This window comes from Populus alba, chromosome 4, assembly GCF_005239225.2.
Source record: "Populus alba chromosome 4, ASM523922v2, whole genome shotgun sequence".
In the NCBI taxonomy this organism is placed as follows: Eukaryota; Viridiplantae; Streptophyta; class Magnoliopsida; order Malpighiales; family Salicaceae; genus Populus; species Populus alba.
Window position 1 is genome coordinate 16,040,273 of NC_133287.1, and position 17,246 is coordinate 16,057,518.

A 17,246-nucleotide genomic window follows, 5' to 3' on the forward strand; every position below is an offset into this window, starting at 1 on the left:
GGATGAAGTTGTAAAAAAAACAACCTAAAAAATAAAAAGAATAGGGACTAAATTTGAAAGATAAAGAAAATGAAAGGGGGGTGAAATTGGAAACACAATTGTAATTTTATAGCTTATTAAAAATAAAAAAAAAATAGTAATCAAAAGAATGAGGCTTAAATCTGAAAGATTAAAAAATAAAAGGGGGTGAAATTGAAAAATATTTATAATTTCATGGCTTATTCAAAATAAAGAAATATTAATCACAAGGAAATTGACCAAATGTGAAGGGAAAATAAACTACAGGGATTGATTTGATTTTTTTAGGGGGATGGTGCATAATTTAAGGGCGGGGAGAGAGAGAAAGGAAGAAAAAAAAAGGTTGTCAGCGCCATACTTGATTTCACTTTAGAGGCACATGTTGTCTCATTGCGTCAAGGGTGCCAAGACCTTTTAAATATCACCTCGAAATGGTACATAGATCATCCACATGGTGGCACATGCCAACAATTTTTTATATTATATTAAATAAATATAATTTACAGCAACGCCCCAAAATACCCTTAAAATTTATGATAAAACTAATGTGAAATGATAAGAAAGCCTCTGGAAGAGAGTTTTGGTTGTTGTGTTTAAGGGTACTAAACTAATTATACTAATCTAAAAAATAAAAAACAAATCCATGAGTAGTAGACATTAAATTATTTTATTGTATGGTTAAATTAGTAATCTTACTTTAAAAAACAAAATTACAAATCTAACCTCAAATAGATGTAAAAGGCAATTATGTCATGGTGAAAATATCACTTTTCTCCCATTGCATAATTCAAATATATTTTGTTGTTTAAGGGCAATTTTATAGTGATACTATTGCAATAAATAGTAATTTAGGTGTTGATTAACACTAACTTTTCCAAGAAAATTAGTATTTCTTTAATTAATTTTGATTTAACTTAATTTAATGTATATTCCATAATGACCATTCTTAATAAGTTTGGAAACTCAAACTTTAAACTTTAATTTCATAATTTATCCAACGGAGACCAAAATCCTATATGAGAAGAGATTTGGGCCAACTTAACCATGGGACTAATACTCATACTTTTCTTCTTTGGAGACCATAAATGAAGTTTTTGAACAATTATTGTAATCTTATTTGTTTTGTGGGATTTATGACATTTGACATAAGATGGCCTTTGTCATCTCTTAAGACCAATCATTATTAAAACAAAATATACAACAAAACAAAATCCAATGCCAACATTAATCCAGGCAACTTCTATCTCTCATTCTCTCTCCCCCCCAACACACACACACACAGATTATGACCCCTACTTGTTGATTTTCTCGTCGTAACTAGGTCAACATATAAAGATTAGTAATGCTCAAAATCTTCAGATAAAGAAAGTTGGGTAGGTCTTTGGTTATCAGTTGTTTTTCTATGTATGGTTTCTCAATGGAAACCAACATCCACAAGGTGTCTACACTTGTCAAGTGGCTTGAGTGTGCATTATTGACGCCCTCAGAGTACCACCATGTGATTCAAGTCAGGGCTTCCTGAACTAGTTGAAGTTTCTCTCCACAGTTATTCGACCCCATACTTTTCTTACAAAGTATACCCTTGAGGGGATGATCTTTGGTCAACATAGGGCGTAAATATGTTAAATACAAGCAAGGCTTTTAAATATAACTAACATCTGCGCTTTGCAGCGAGTCAATAACAATTTATTTTTTAAATGTTAAAAAATATAAAAAGTATAGAGAATATATTAAGTGTTTTGGGTCTGGTGACTTAGAAGTCCAAAAGCTATTGGGTTTGGCTGGGCAGCCGTAACCAACACAATTAGGTCCTACCTCTAGTAGGACCCACCGCTAATGGGTTTGACTAGTGGCAATTATTTGTTTATATCATATTTTATTATTCATATCATATTTTTCTAAATGTTAGACAATTTTGATGAATTGATAAAATACAAACTTTTCCTCTTCTGAATTCTTTCTTATTCCTAGTTTCTTTTCTTTCCTTACTTTTAATTATTTGCTTCTTTCTTTCTTTTTATGCTTTTAGTTTTCTTTAGTTTTTTTGTTTCACTTCAAATGATCACATAATTAAGTCTGCTAAGAAAATATTAACTAACAAGTTTGACATGAAAAACTTAGATGTTGCAGATGTCATACTAGTAATAAAAATTTATAAGACATCTAATGGATTGTTAGTGTCCTAATCTCATTATATTAAGAAAATTCTTGATAAATTTTCTAAAGGTGACAATAACATTGTCAAAACACCAATTGATATAAGTGTATATATATCTAAGAATAAAGGTAAGAGAAAAATATCAATTGGAATACTCTTGAATAATTGGAAGCCTAATAGATGTTAGGAACTGTAAAAGACCTAATATTGCTTATTCATTTAGTAAATTGAGTAGATTTACAAGCATCCAAGTATAGATCATTTAGAGGTAATAAAAAGGATATTCAAGTATTTGAGGTACGCCTTGGAATATGGCCTACACTACACTAGTTACTCAACAATAGTAAAAGGGTATAATGATGCTATTTAGATTTCCAACATTAAGGATTCAAAATTTGCAAGTGGATATGTCTTTATACTTAGTGGAGCAACTATATCATGGAAATCCTCTAAATAAGCATTTATCATTAAATCCAAGATGTAGTCAAAGTTTGTTGCTTTTGATAAAGTTGGAGAGGAAGCTGAATGGATTGTGAATTTTTTAGAGGATATTCTATGTTATCTAAAATCAATGTTAACTATTTGTATCCATTACGATAGTTTGTCAATAATTAAAAGGGCATAAAGTAGTATGTATAATAAAAAGTCTAGGCATATATATCATATACATAATATCGTTAAGCACTTGCTCTCAAATGGAATTATTTCCATTGACTATATAAAGTTAAAGGAAAACATTACGGATCCGTTAACCAAAGGTTTGTCGAGAGAGCTTGTTTACAGTTTATTAAGAGGAATGAGTTTAAAAACTTAAAAAAAAAAAAAAAAAAAGAGTGTAACGATGATAATCATACTTAGTTGATTGGAGATCCCAAGATCTAAGTTCAAATGGAAAACTAAGTCATATAACATATTGGTAGCATTAGGATATTATTATTTTCTATTTATTCCAATGATAAAATAAGTGTTAGTTGTAGTGTGATAAATGGTGAGTTGAGCTCTTAATGATTCTTATATATTGGTACACCAAGTAAAGTATAACATAATACTTTTAATGAAATATCACTTATATGAGTGAAAAATATGGTCATTTCTTTGAGAATTTTGATAAAGAGTGAATTCTCTACAACACTCATGAGTTCAAGAGTTTCAAGGCCAAAATAGACAGTGATAACCAAAGAAAATCTTTATAAAGAGAACTATATGAATATTATTGTCTTAGTTTACATAAAAAGCTGAATAGTTTAAGACATTGCATTTACTATTTAGCCGAATAAGTCTGATAGTATTTCACTAAGAAAGGTTTAAAACCAAAAATTCCTATTTTTATGTAGTGATCTACCAGACCAATACCTCTCAACAAATCTTTTAGTCATTTTCAAAATGGTGAGACAATTTTCATTTATATAGGGGATTGTTGAAAATTTATTTTAATTACCATGATTTAAACAAATTATAAGTGAATGAAAACCGAACCTTAAAGAACCCTTTGTTTTTGTAGATTTAATTCTTGATTCATGGTGACTAATCAAAGGTTGATACTAATGGGAATTAATTCTTCAACCTTCTAGCTTTTAAAATTAATTGTGTGATTTAGGTCACATAGTTTGTTCATTAAGTATGAAATTTTTATGCTAGTTTGGAATATAATGTATTAGATAGATCCAATTCTTCATGAGCGAGTGGGAGATGTTGGTTATTGAGTTAGGACTGCTTCGTCCATGAGAGATGAGTCTAGTCCAAATGTTTATAAGAGTTATTAAAAGAAGTAATTGCATCATTTACTTATATATATTGTGAGATAACCCATTAGAAGATGAAAAAGATTTTACTTTCAAAGATAATGGTTCTTTCTTTCTTTTCTCTTATCTTTGACTATCTGAATTAATTTGACAATATGATAAAAAAGCGAATTCTCAAATCACCAGCAAGTTTTCTTTAAATGTACAATGATATCATAACATGGTTTTAAGATATGCATTATGTTAGATTTTATGCAATATATCTATTATTGTACAAATGTTTTTTTTTCTAATACATATGAATACATGCTAGTTCTTTGTTTGCATCAATGACTGCACCATATATTATTTAAAAGAGAGATTCTAAAAATGTTTGTTAGATTTGCTTTTTTAAAGCCAAAGACATTGGCTTTTAATTATATTGATTGTATCATAAATTTTTTATTCCCAGCTTTTTTAAAATAAATAAAAATATAACTGCTTCAAAATGACAGTTCTGTAACTATCATTTCATCCATTTAAATTTCATTTCATGGAATATATCATGTTTTTTTTTTTAAAAAAGAGAGGTTATAATGCCATTTGACATTATGGAACATAAATGCTTTTTATTATTATTATTTATAAAATTCATTAATTTGAGATAATTAATTAAATTTTTAGAATTAATTTATCTAATAATTATGCATGACACCTCTTGCCAAATTGTTCAAATAATTTGAATGAAGAGTTGCCTTTTTTAACTCTACAGATACATTAGTCTGAAAAGGTGTGCCTTTAAACTCTACAGACATATTGATCTGAAGAGGTGTACTTCTAAACTTTACAGGCATATTGGTCTGAAAGGGTGTTATTTTATTTATAAATACCAGTTTGATGTTGACAAAACAAAAAAACAAGAAACAATTATGGGGAATTTCGAGAACAAAACTCTTTGTTTAGGTTTATTATAAACAAAATAGAACTTCTTAATAAACTTATAAAAGTCTATTGTTGTATCCTGAAGGTATATTGCTTTAATCCTGTAACAAATATAATGGGGGCAATTAATACCTTAAAGATAGTGATCTTCACACCTCAAAGCCTATTTGTTATACTTTTGATTATTATATTTATACGCTTTTGGAATATTTTTTGTTGTAGTGGGTAGGTTACAAAAAATTGATCATTTATTGGGTTATACCATTAATCATATATTCATAAAATTCAAAAGCAGATTGATTATATGTATCATTGGATGAGTATACTAACTATGAGTGATGTTTACAAGTTCTATAAGAACATTAAATGCTAATCGTTCTTAATTCTTTGCCTAAGGAGTGGATGCCAGTGCGACTATCGTTGGAATATCGACTGGGATCCTTAGATTTCAACAATCTCGTTGATGAAATGATGCTTGAAATGGAACATCAATATACAAAAAAGGATATATGACGCACTAGAAAAAACATAAATCGTTTGGATGCTGCTATTAAATTCAATCCATAGTTCAAGCAGAATGAACTTGGAGGAGATGACTTTGATGAAGTAGATGATGTAATTGAGGACCCTAATTATGTACATGCAATATAAAATAATTCTGAAATTTATTATTCTTAATTTTGTATTTTTTTATTATTTCAATAGTTTTTTGTTTTGATAATTGGTTGGTTTTTTTGTTGAACTGCATATTTTTGTAATTTAAATTGCGTTATATGTATGCATATGAAAATATCAATAATTTGATCAATGAGAGTTAGCTGAAACTAATAACTATAATTTTTGCACTCATTCAAATTTTCAATAACAATTAAACTATTCAAATGGAAATTGATTAAGTGTTAACATTATTTTCATTTCTATTGTATGTGTTATATTATTATTTGTTTAATTTAGAATGGAGTGGCAATAAATGTCATTTAAATTGTACTGGATACTAATATTTGTAATTGGTGTCAATAGTGCTTCATATGACTGCATTTAAGAGTATTACTGCTGATTTGAACCATGAAGATAAAAAATGTGAAAAGAATTACAATGTTTGGCATTGCAAGATTGAGTATCTCCTAGAAGAGCAAGAAATGCTGGAAACAATCACACAACTGATGGCTAAACCTGAGCAAGGAAACACAACTCGGCACAAGCTTAATATAGAAGTATATCAAACCTCTAAGCACAAGGATCGTGTAACTCGTATGCTAATGATGAGAAACATGAGAAATGATATAATGATGCATTTTGAAAGGCATCATTCAGCCCAAACAGTTTGGGATGTAGTGAAGATTCAATATGGGGGAACCTCTATTATTAGACTTCGTCAATTAACCCTCAAATTTGATGGTTACAAGAAGCGCTAAAAATCTTATAGTCATGTCTAACATGATCAGTGAATTAAGGGGTGTTGGACATGAGAAGACTAATGAACAATAAGTTGGAGCTGTGATCTGCCATTTGGTAAGCAATTGAGAACACATACATGTTAACCTTACCTAGAATGACAACATGAAGACATTTGATAATGTTGCTCGTCATGTTGAGCTTGAAGAAGATTGATTTCTCGTTGAGAAGCCTATAAACGAGGCTTTTATATATGAGACTAAGATGCAAACTCCATATGGCTTTAAACTTAAAAAGGGAAAGGGTAAAGGTTTCAAATATGGTAAGAGATGAATAGAAACAAGTAATAGTGCATATAAGCACAAGCATGAGAAACATGGTGGTAAAAAAGGCAAGGATATGAATTGTTTTAATTGTAATAAACCTGGTCACATTGCTTGTGATTGTAAGGGATTTAACAGCCTGTGTGGAATTTTTTTGAATTTCAAAGGGAAGTAGATACATATACACGAGGAATAATGCTTCTGATGTTGTGCATGGGATCGGTACCTGCAAATTAGATTTGTGGGGCGGTCGCACACTTTATCTTCATGATGTACTCTATGCTCCTGACGTTTGATGAAATCTTGTGTATGTTCTTGCTTTACTATAATTGAGCTTCTATATTATTTGTGTTGGTTGTTGTGTGAAAATATATTTTGATAATATTTTTTATTGTTCTAGTTTTGTATTGAAGGTTTTGTTTTGCTGTAATATTTCCCCACATATTTTTTTAAAAAATTATCTTTATTGAATTTTTTTCTTCATATTGAGCATGATAATCTAGCTTTAGCTTTCCCAACATATTTTTTTTATTTTTTTTATTTTTTTTCTTTTTTTCCAAAATTGTCATTTTTTACATATATTTTTTGTTTTGTTTTTTTCAGAATTATTTTTATTGATTTTTTTTTTTTTACTATTAAGCTGGTTAAAAATTTTAGTTTTTTTGTTTTTTTCTTTAAAACACTATAACATTCCTCGTGTGTTTTTTTTCCGCTTTTGTTTCTTTTTTTTCATTTATTTTACCCAAAATTCCACCTACTTTCATAATAATTAAAGAACTTTAAAACACGAAGGATTTTCACTGTAGCAGAAGTTATTTTTTTTTTTTACATGTTTTCTTTCTTTTTTTTTTACCCAAAATACCGTAGCTTTTCTTCTTCTTCTTCTTTTTTTTTTTTTCTGTAGCAATTTTTTTTTTCGCTTTTGTTTCTTCATTTTTTTTACATGTTTTTTTTCCTTTTTTTTTTTTACCTAAAATTGACTTCTTCTTCTTCTTCTTCTTCTTTCAAAATTATCTTAGCTAATTTTTTTTAAATATTAAGCTGGTTGAAAATTTAACTATGTAGTTTTTTTTCTTTAAAATATTGTGGATTGCTATAATATTCTCATACATTGTTTTTTTTTTCTTTTTATGATTTATTTATTCTTTTTTTCTTTTCAAAATGGTCTTTGTATATTTTATTTTTTTTATATTAAGTTGGTTGAGAATTTAGCTTTGTATTTTTTCTTTTTTTTAAATATGGATTACTACAGTGTTTCCCCTACATAATTTTTGTTTTGCTATAGTATTTTTCCACATATTTTTTTAAAAATTTATCTTTATTGAATTTATTTTTTTAATATTGAGCCTGATAATCTAGCTTTAGTTTTCATCACATGTTTTTTTTTTCTCTTTTTTTCCAAAAATGTCATTTTTTACATATTTTTTTTGTTTTATTTTTTTCAGAATTATTTTTGTTGATTTTATTTTTTTACTATTAAAATTGGTTGAAAATTTAGTTTTTTTATTTTTTTCTTTAAAACACCATAGCTTTCCCCATGTTTTTTTTTTTTTTTATTTTGTTTCCTTTTTTTACATTTTTTTTCATTTATTTTACCCAAAATTGACTTCCTTTTTTTTTAAAAAAAAATAGTCTTTGTCGGTTTTTTTTTTATATGTTGAGCTGGTTGAAAACTTAACTTTGTAGCTTTTTTCAAAAAAAAAAAAAAAACTATGGATTACTACAGTATTAGTTTTTTTTTTTCTTTTTAATTTTTTTTGTTTGATTTAGTTTGTTAATGTTAATTTTTTTTTATTTAGTTATCAGATTTTCACGATACGAATCTCGGGTTTGATGAGTTAACTTGCTTTGACGAGTTACTTTTTTCATTTAGTTTTGTTTGTTAAAGTTAATTTTATTTCTATTTAATTATCAAAATTTCATACTTTTATGACACGTGTCCTGGGCTTGATGGGTTAACTTGGTTTAATGAGTTAACCCAGTTAATTCTGGGTAAACCCATCATTTGTTTTCTATTTAGTTATCAAACTTTCATGACGCGAATCCCAGGTTTTATGGGATAACCTGGTTTAAAGGGTTAACCTAATTAATTCAATTTTTTTTCTTTTTCTTCATTATTATTTTCTTTTTTTTTTTAATTAATCTATTTAATTATGACACTTTTATGACACAACCTTATAGCCAGACCCACATCCAATATTCTTGGGTTCGGTGTTGCAGCCAGGCTCACTTAAACTTAGGTCATATAAGTTTAATTTTATTATTAATATTATAAATATTACTCTAGGTCAAGCGTTGCAGCCAAACCCAAAATTCTTGGGTATAGCTTTGCAGAACAAACCCAAAATTTTTTAAATTTTTGTTTTTTTTATACAAAAAAAATAACTTGCGGCATCGCCTGGATCATGTATCTAGTATATGTTATTGCACGTGGCTAGTCGAAGATTAAATGCATGTACTTATTAAATCGATATAACCTCTTTCCCTTTCAATCAAGTAATATAATTATTATTTTGCTATTAAACAAAAAAAATGTTTTTGAATTATATTAATTATACGCCAACTATAATTTTTTATATTTTTCAATTATTTTGATGTTTATATCAAAAATAAATTTTAAAAAATAAAAAAATATATTATTTTATTATATTTTTAAATAAAAAAATTTTAAAAAATAATTTCTACAACACTTTCAAATAGATTTTATAATGAACTGTTTTAATAATCTTAAAACACATCACACACTTCTATAATTATTAACATGCATTAAAAGTTTGTTTGAGAGTATGGTAATTGTTATTTTTCAAAGTATTTTTCCCTTTGAAAAATATTAAAATAATATTTTTTTTATTTTTAAAAAAATATTTTTGATATCAGCATATTAAAATGATTTAAAAACACCAAAAACTATTAATTTAAAACAAAATAAATAAAAAATAAATAAATTTTAAAAAACATAAAAATAAAAAACTCTTTTACATCTAGACTCCGTTTGTCTACGCGGCTGCGGCGGCGTTTTATTTAAAACGCAACACGCAGCCGTTTGGTAATACAAAAAAGCAGTTTACTGTTCATGGGACTCACACAATTTTTGCGTTTAAAACGCTGAAAAGGAAAAGCAACGAAAACATGCTTTTCATTCTCTGCACGCTATAAAAAATAAGGAACAGTGCAATTCACTTGCACTATTCACGGTTTTTTTTTTTTTTTTTTTAAGTTTTAATTGTATTAATTTTTTTTAAAAAAAAATAGTTTAGAGAGTTAAATTCATTGACAAAACAATATTTTTTTCTCAAAAAACTAGTATAAAGTGAATTAAATTCACTCGCACAGTAATATCAATTTTATAGTTTTTATCGAATGAATTTTGTACGTAATGGAATAATAAAAAATATTTTATATAAAGTATTATTTTTTTCATGATGTAATAGGAGTAATTAATTTTACAATATTTAAATTCAAAACCATCAATATTAATATATATTTTTTTTAAATTATTTTATAATATCAATTTCAAAAGCATTCTTAACCAAACACATTAAACTACTTTTTTTCAACCTCAATTTTAACCACAGTTTTAACCAAACACCTATTTTTTCAAACCAACCTCAACTAAAAGTACTTTTTATAAAACAACTTTTTTTAAACCACAACCACAACAGCTACCGCAATACCAAATACACTCCTAGTCTTGAAAGATTGATGTTTGTAAAATTCAACTATATTTGTTAAACTTTGTAAATGGAAATACGGAAATTTCAAATATAGCTCAATAAATTAAATTCCAACCATTCTTGAGACTCTGAGAGTTTTAAGTAGAAACTTCATATCTTAAATCCCAATTTCTTTCTCCATGGACTTTTTATATTTTATTAACATTTTTGGTCTTTTAAATTTCCTAACTTATCTAGTAAAAGTGTGTTTAGTATTGTGGTAGCTGTTGCGGTTGTGATTTGAAAAAAGTTATTTTATAAAAAATACTTTTAGTTGAGGTTGGTTTGAAAAAATTGGTGTTTGGTTAAAACTGTGGTTGAAATTGAGGTTGAAGAAAAAGTAGTTTATTGTGTTCGGTTAAGAATGCTTTTAAAATTAAGGTTGTAAAATAATTTAAAAATATATATATTAATATTGATGGTTTTTAATTTAAATATTGTGGATTTAACTATTGCTATTACATCATGAAATAAATTATTAACTCGTTCGATATATTAACTCAGGTTGATATATTAACTCAGGTTGATCCTAATCATTTATTTTTCTTTTTTGTTGATTTTTATCAATTTAATCAGGTTGATTGGAAATTGACTCATTTTTTTTTCTTTTTTAAGTTGAATTTCATCATTTTCAAAAATTGTTTTAATTTAAATTTTATAAGGTTATTTAAGTCTCATAATCCTTGTCGCGGGTTTGATCGGTTGACTAAGGTGACTTTGTGTTTTGTTTTTTTTTTTTTAATTTCACCCTTCAATATTGGATTGATTGAGAATTGAGTTTTATAATTTATTTTGATTTACTTTTTATAGGGTTATCTCATTCTTATAAACCATGTTTAACAAGTTAAGCAAATTTTACTTGATTTATTTTTTTAGTTGAATTTTATTTTGAATTTCATCATTCAACATTGAGTTTGTTAAAATTTAAGTCTAATAATATTTTTTATATATATAGGGGTTATAAGGGTCTCATAACCTAGATAGCAGATTTAACAGGTTAATCCAAGTTGATCCGATAAGATTTAATATGTTGTCATTTCAATATTTTTTCAAAAAGTGTTGTCCTTTTTTTTTAAGTCAAACTATTTTTTAATCTTTGAATCTATTAAATTGATCAAGTCACATCAGGTTAATTTTTATATAGTTTTTTTTTTCTAAAAAATACATTAACAACACCTGAATTTTTTTTATGTTGCAAAAATTGACCGAATCCTCAACGCACCGTGGGAATAATCTAGTTAATTAACATATAAGGGCTTGATGTTTTACTATAGTAATGAACAATAAAAAGCCAAGCCTTATTTCACTTTAGTCCTCAAAATATTTTAGGATTTTTTTTTAATTTCAAATCTTTTTTTTTTAATTTCGTACTCCAATATTGGATTTATCAGGTATAGGATTTCATAATTTGTTTTAATTTTTTCTATATTGTCATTTAGTTTTATGAATCGGTTCACGAATTTTGCTAGTAGCCATGTTGACTCAGATTATTTTTTTTATATTTTTTTAATTAATTTTTTTCTCAACTCCATCCTTCAATATTGGATTGATTGCGAATTAGGCTTCATTAATTTTAATTTGATTTATATAGGATTATCATAGTCTCGTGAACTGGATCGCTAGTTTTGCGAGTTAGCCAGGTTTACCCAGATTTTTTTTTGTCCTTTTTTTTAATTTTTTTTTCAATTTCATCTTTTAACATTGAGTTGATTGAAAAATAAACTTTATAATTTGTTTTGAACGCTTTTTATAAAATTGTCCTGGTCCCTTAACCCGAGTTGACTCAAGTTATATTTTTCCTTTTTTATTTGAGTTTTTCAATTTAATTATTCAACATTGAGTTTATTGAGAATTGAGATTGATATATTTTTTATTTATTTTTTATGGAGTTATTACGGTCTTATTACTCAGGTTACGGGTTAGGTAAGTTGATTTAGGTTTTTTCATCCTTTTTTTAGTTGATTTTTTTTTTAATTTTATCTTTCAATATTTGGTTGATTAGGATTTAGGCTTCATAATTTATTTGGTTTACATTCTATGAGGTTATTTGTGTCTCATGACTCAAGTGGTTTTTTATGTCCTTTTCTTAATTGATTTTTTTATTTCGTATTTCAACATTGAGTTGATTGAGAATTGAGTTTCATAATTTATTTTGATTTGCTTTTTATAGGATTATCTATTTCTCATAACCCATGTTTGAAAGGTTAATTCAGGCTGACTAAACTCATTTTTTTAATTGATTTTTTTTAAGTTCATCATTTATTATTGGGTTGATTGAGAATTAATTTTAATATTTTTCTTATTCACTTTCTATAGGGTTGCCAGAATCTCATGACATAAGTGTTGGATTTGGCAGGTTAACCTGAGACGATTTGAATCGATATAATATGTTGTCATTTTAGTTTTTTTTTTTTAAAAAAGATATCATCTTAATCTTTTTAAGTCAAACTATATTTTTACCAGTCGCTCGAGTTGTATTTGAATCTATTAAGTTGACCAGGTCATATTGGGTTAATCCTTATATAATTTATTTATTTTAAATCAACAACACCTATATATTTTTTTTATATTAAAAACAAATTGATATGATCCATAATATGGCACAATTAATGATATCATGGATGTTATACTATTAAACAAAAGAATTCAACATGAAATTCAATCTACTAAAAATGTGTTTGAGAGTAAGGTTGTTTATGTTTTTAAGTGTTTTTTAAAAAATATTTTTTAAAAAGAAGCATTAATTTGACTTTTTTTAGTATTTTTTTTATAGTTTTAATGTATTAATATTAAAAAAATTATATTAATATATTTTTAAATAAAAATATACTTTTAAAAAACACTTAACACTGAATACATTACACCATTGTTGTTAAAATCACGAGTTAACACTTAAAATCTTACGATTTTACAAGTCAATATGTATTAAACGTGCTTAATCGGACTAAAAACTTGAAATCAGTAAAATCAGACTTAACTCGTGCAAAATTAGTAAAATTGGTAAACTCAATAAACTCGGTTCAATTTTATGAGTTTACTAAATTTGTGATATGAACAAAGTCAAGTCCAAATTTGACCTTACAATGTCTACTGACTAGTTTTGCGAGATTGAACATATCTTTCAAATTATATATTGGATAAAGCTGAAATTTTACAATAAAATATTAGATATATGAAACTATATCGTGGTAAATTTTTTGGTCAAATGAAGTTAAAGAATATAATATTTCAGATGGTCAAATTTAGTAAACTAATATTGTCAAATATGTCAAACAAGACCTTTGTGTATTGTTTGGGACATATTTAGAGCTATTGATGGAATTTTGCTTCAATTAAAGTTGGGATAGAAACTAGACATCTAAAACTTTCTAATCATATATTGTAGGCCTAATAATTTATCTAAACGAAAAAGAATAACATGTTTGAAATCAGAAGAGAATAACATGTTTGAAATCAGGACTCAAATTTGCTAAGAATATGTAAAAATTGGAGATTCAGACTATATGGAGGAATTTTAACATGAAAACTTTTTTTTATTATTCTATTTTATTTATTTATTTTTAAATAATTATTTTTAATTTGAATTATTCCTAAGGCATTAGACATTGTTTATTGGTTATTTCATTATTGAATTTATGTTAGTTAATTATTAATTTAAACTCATTAGCTTGCAACCCAAAAAGGTCTATTAAGACTTATTGTGATGAGAATAACCAGGTTGTCATTAGGTTTATGTGTGCTTCCTACATTTCAATGATTCTTCTGTATTGAAAAATTTTGTTCTGAAACTTTTTATTTCTCCATGTTATTAATTTATTGATTCATACTATTTATTTTTCTCATTTTATTTAGACCACTCATTGATTATAATATTTTTGATTTATTTTATCAGATTTTATTGTGATTTAATTTCTTGATTAAAATTATCAATATATAATTAATTTAAAAAACTACTTATGATTTTATAATTTTACAATTTTAATTTATGTTGTATTTTTTTTATATCATGTAAAAAAAATAAAATTAACAACTTGCATTTCACCATCTATAAGAATGGCTGACACAATCTAAAATCTGATTCCAGCATGCCCCAAATTTATTGTTCGTTTGACACTATGGTTGAACCTGTTTTTTCGAAAAATTTCAATTTTTTTTTTGATAAAATTGAGTACAGTTTGTACTTTTTAGATAGTTTTGATGTGCTGATATCAAAAATAATTTTTAAAAAATAAAAAAATATTATTGATATGCTTTTTGGTATAAAAAGCTATTTGAAAATCAACCACTACCATATTTCCAAACACTCTTAAAGAAAAGCATATGAGACAAGGAAAGAAGGAAGTGTCCACAATGGCAACCTCTTCCTCCCGCATCGAATCAGAAAGCTGCTCCTCCGTCCTCGTGACCTGTGAAGTGAAACCATATCCAAACTCCAAACCGATATCAGTCATTTCATTACCATCACCGTTCAGACCAAACCCTGGAAAGTTTGTTTTTTTAAAAGAAGCCTCAACTCATCGAAACAACGTGGACACTCTCATGTCTTTGCAGCACCTCAGAAAATTAACTTCCACTCACTTTTAATGCCAGTTTAGAAATCACTATTTTGAATGTGACTGTCAACATAAATTCCAAGTATTTGTTACAATTCTTGTTTTTATATTTTAAAAATATTTAAATTTTATTTATTTTTTCTTTACTTCAAATTAATATTGTTTAGATAACTTTAATTTTTTTAAAATAACAGCTACAATTAAAAACAAAAAATCATAGCTAATTCAAAACGGATCCTTAGAAAACAAAATGGTTTTCATATAAGGAAAAAAAAAAAAAAAACTCACAAAGGAAAGCAAAAGGTATGTGTTTCCTTTCTTTTCCTTTTCAAAGGTTTTGGATAAAACATAACTCAAACTCAAAAGCAATAAAGAAAAAAAAAAGTAAAAGCAAAGTGAAAGACACAAAACTCTGTTTTCTTTCTTTTGGTTATAGATAGAAAGAAAGAAGGCATAAAGAGGTAGTTTTTAGAGAGGAGTAAAAAGAAAAAAAAATAATACTAAGCAAACTTTATCACGAGCTCTCTCTCTCTATATCTCTCTCTATTTTATATCTCTGCAACTCCCATTCTCTAATAAAAAATAATAAAATTGAAAACCCCATAAAGGGTTGGTGAGGTTTTCACGTGGTTTTTGGTTAAAAATCCAATCTTTCGGTCCACGTATAGTTCTATTCCGATCTCTCTCGAAAGGGTTTTCTCTAGTGATGCTGATAATGTGAGTTATTTTGATTGAGCCCTCTTTTCTTCTTCTTCTTCTTCTTCTTCTTCTTGTGGATTCTTGTTTTTTTGACAGATATATTTGAAGTAGATAGTTAGAAGAAGAAATGGATAGATCAGTGATGACAGTGGGGCCGGGAATGGACATGCCGATCATGCACGATGGAGACCGGTATGAGTTAGTGAGAGATATTGGGGCAGGGAATTTCGGGGTCGCCAGGTTGATGAGGGATAAACAGGCTGATGGACTTGTTGCTGTTAAGTATATCGAGAGAGGTGAGAAGGTTAGTACTAGTGTTTTTTTTTTTTGGTCGATTTTTTTTTTCTTTTTTAAGAGAATTTTTTTGGCTTGATTGAATTTGTCTTTAGTTTGAGCTGAATTGGGGGGCCGGGGTCTTAATTTAGTCAATATGGGGATAATAGTCGAGCAAAAACACAACCAATCTATCATGGCAGTATTAGGTACCATAGTTTAAAATGAAGTAAACCTGTATGTTACCATGAATTTGTGGTGTGTGCATGGCTACAGGTTCAGTAATTTTCCAGTTAAAGAAATATAGAGAAGCTGAAAATTAGTTTTCAAATGAAGCACCCTGTGAGTCTTGGAACCTCGGTTTCTTTAAATTGACCATCCTTTTTAAGTTTGTGTTCTGACAGCTAATGTAGAGCTATATCTATGTTATTGATCGAGGAGTCAGCATTTCTGGGTGTAATACAGGCACCCTTGGTACTTCATGTGCAATAATTTAGCTATAGATAAATTAACCTTAATTTATCTGCTATGTAACAGATAGATGAAAATGTGCAAAGGGAAATCATTAACCACAGGTCGCTAAGGCATCCCAACATCGTCAGATTCAAAGAGGTCTGTCAATTCCTTCTTATCATTTCTTTTCTTTTCAAAGAGGTACTTTTTATTCATTAACTCCATGACACAACTATAGGTCATTTTAACCCCAACTCATTTGGCGATTGTAATGGAATATGCGTCTGGTGGAGAGCTCTTTGAGCGCATATGCAATTCTGGTCGCTTCAGCGAGGATGAGGTTCTTACCCTAGACATGGTATGTTTTAGTGCGCCTAATTTTTTTTAATGTACTCTGCCTTGAAATGCAGGCACGCTTTTTCTTTCAACAACTGATATCAGGAGTTAGCTACTGCCATGCAATGGTTAGTAAATCATGTATTCATTTCTGCCTTTGCTTACTGTTCTTACTTTAGCAAAAAGTATGAGGGGTTTTGATGTTTTAATATATTCCTTTGTGAAGCAAGTGTGCCATCGTGACTTGAAATTGGAGAATACTTTGTTGGATGGAAGCCCGGCTCCTCGTCTGAAGATTTGTGATTTTGGTTACTCTAAGGTAGAAGATTGCCTATTATTTACGCTTATATTGTTGAAACAAAATCGTTTCGATTGGATGCCTATAGGATCATGGATGAATATTTGTAAAGTTTTTTCCTGTTCTGTGAACCGTGGATCTTATTGGAATCATTGTCCGCTCTTTATGTATGATATGTTAGCTCAATCATGGCAAATAGAAATTGATTTTATGTTTATTTGATGCCATTGTTTTAATCAATTCCTGATATACTTGTAAATTGACTTTATGTGCCTTCAACAGTCATCAGTGCTGCACTCTCAACCAAAATCTACTGTTGGAACTCCTGCTTATATTGCTCCCGAAGTGTTACTTAAGAAGGAAT

General features: G+C 27.6%; 1 protein-coding gene across 4 annotated transcripts in view; it reads left to right on the forward strand.

The window, feature by feature from the left end:
• Positions 1 to 15,243: 15,243 nt before the first annotated feature.
• LOC118050713 (serine/threonine-protein kinase SAPK10) overlaps positions 15,244 to 17,246 on the forward strand; it is a 3,646-nt gene continuing 1,643 nt past the window's right edge. Inside the window, exons 1-7 of one of the 4 annotated variants that reach the window (XM_035061138.2) lie at positions 15,244 to 15,540; positions 15,619 to 15,826; positions 16,333 to 16,407; positions 16,487 to 16,588; positions 16,659 to 16,712; positions 16,811 to 16,903; positions 17,165 to 17,246. The exon at positions 17,165 to 17,246 is cut by the window's right edge and continues 11 nt beyond it. In XM_035061138.2, coding sequence (XP_034917029.1) covers positions 15,650 to 15,826; positions 16,333 to 16,407; positions 16,487 to 16,588; positions 16,659 to 16,712; positions 16,811 to 16,903; positions 17,165 to 17,246 — 583 coding nt within the window. In that variant the 5' untranslated portion in view covers positions 15,244 to 15,540; positions 15,619 to 15,649. Of the gene's footprint in view, positions 15,541 to 15,618; positions 15,827 to 16,332; positions 16,408 to 16,486; positions 16,589 to 16,658; positions 16,713 to 16,810; positions 16,904 to 17,164 lie in introns of those variants that run through there. The other 3 variants (XM_035061139.2, XM_035061137.2, XM_035061141.2) reach the window with 3 other exon arrangements.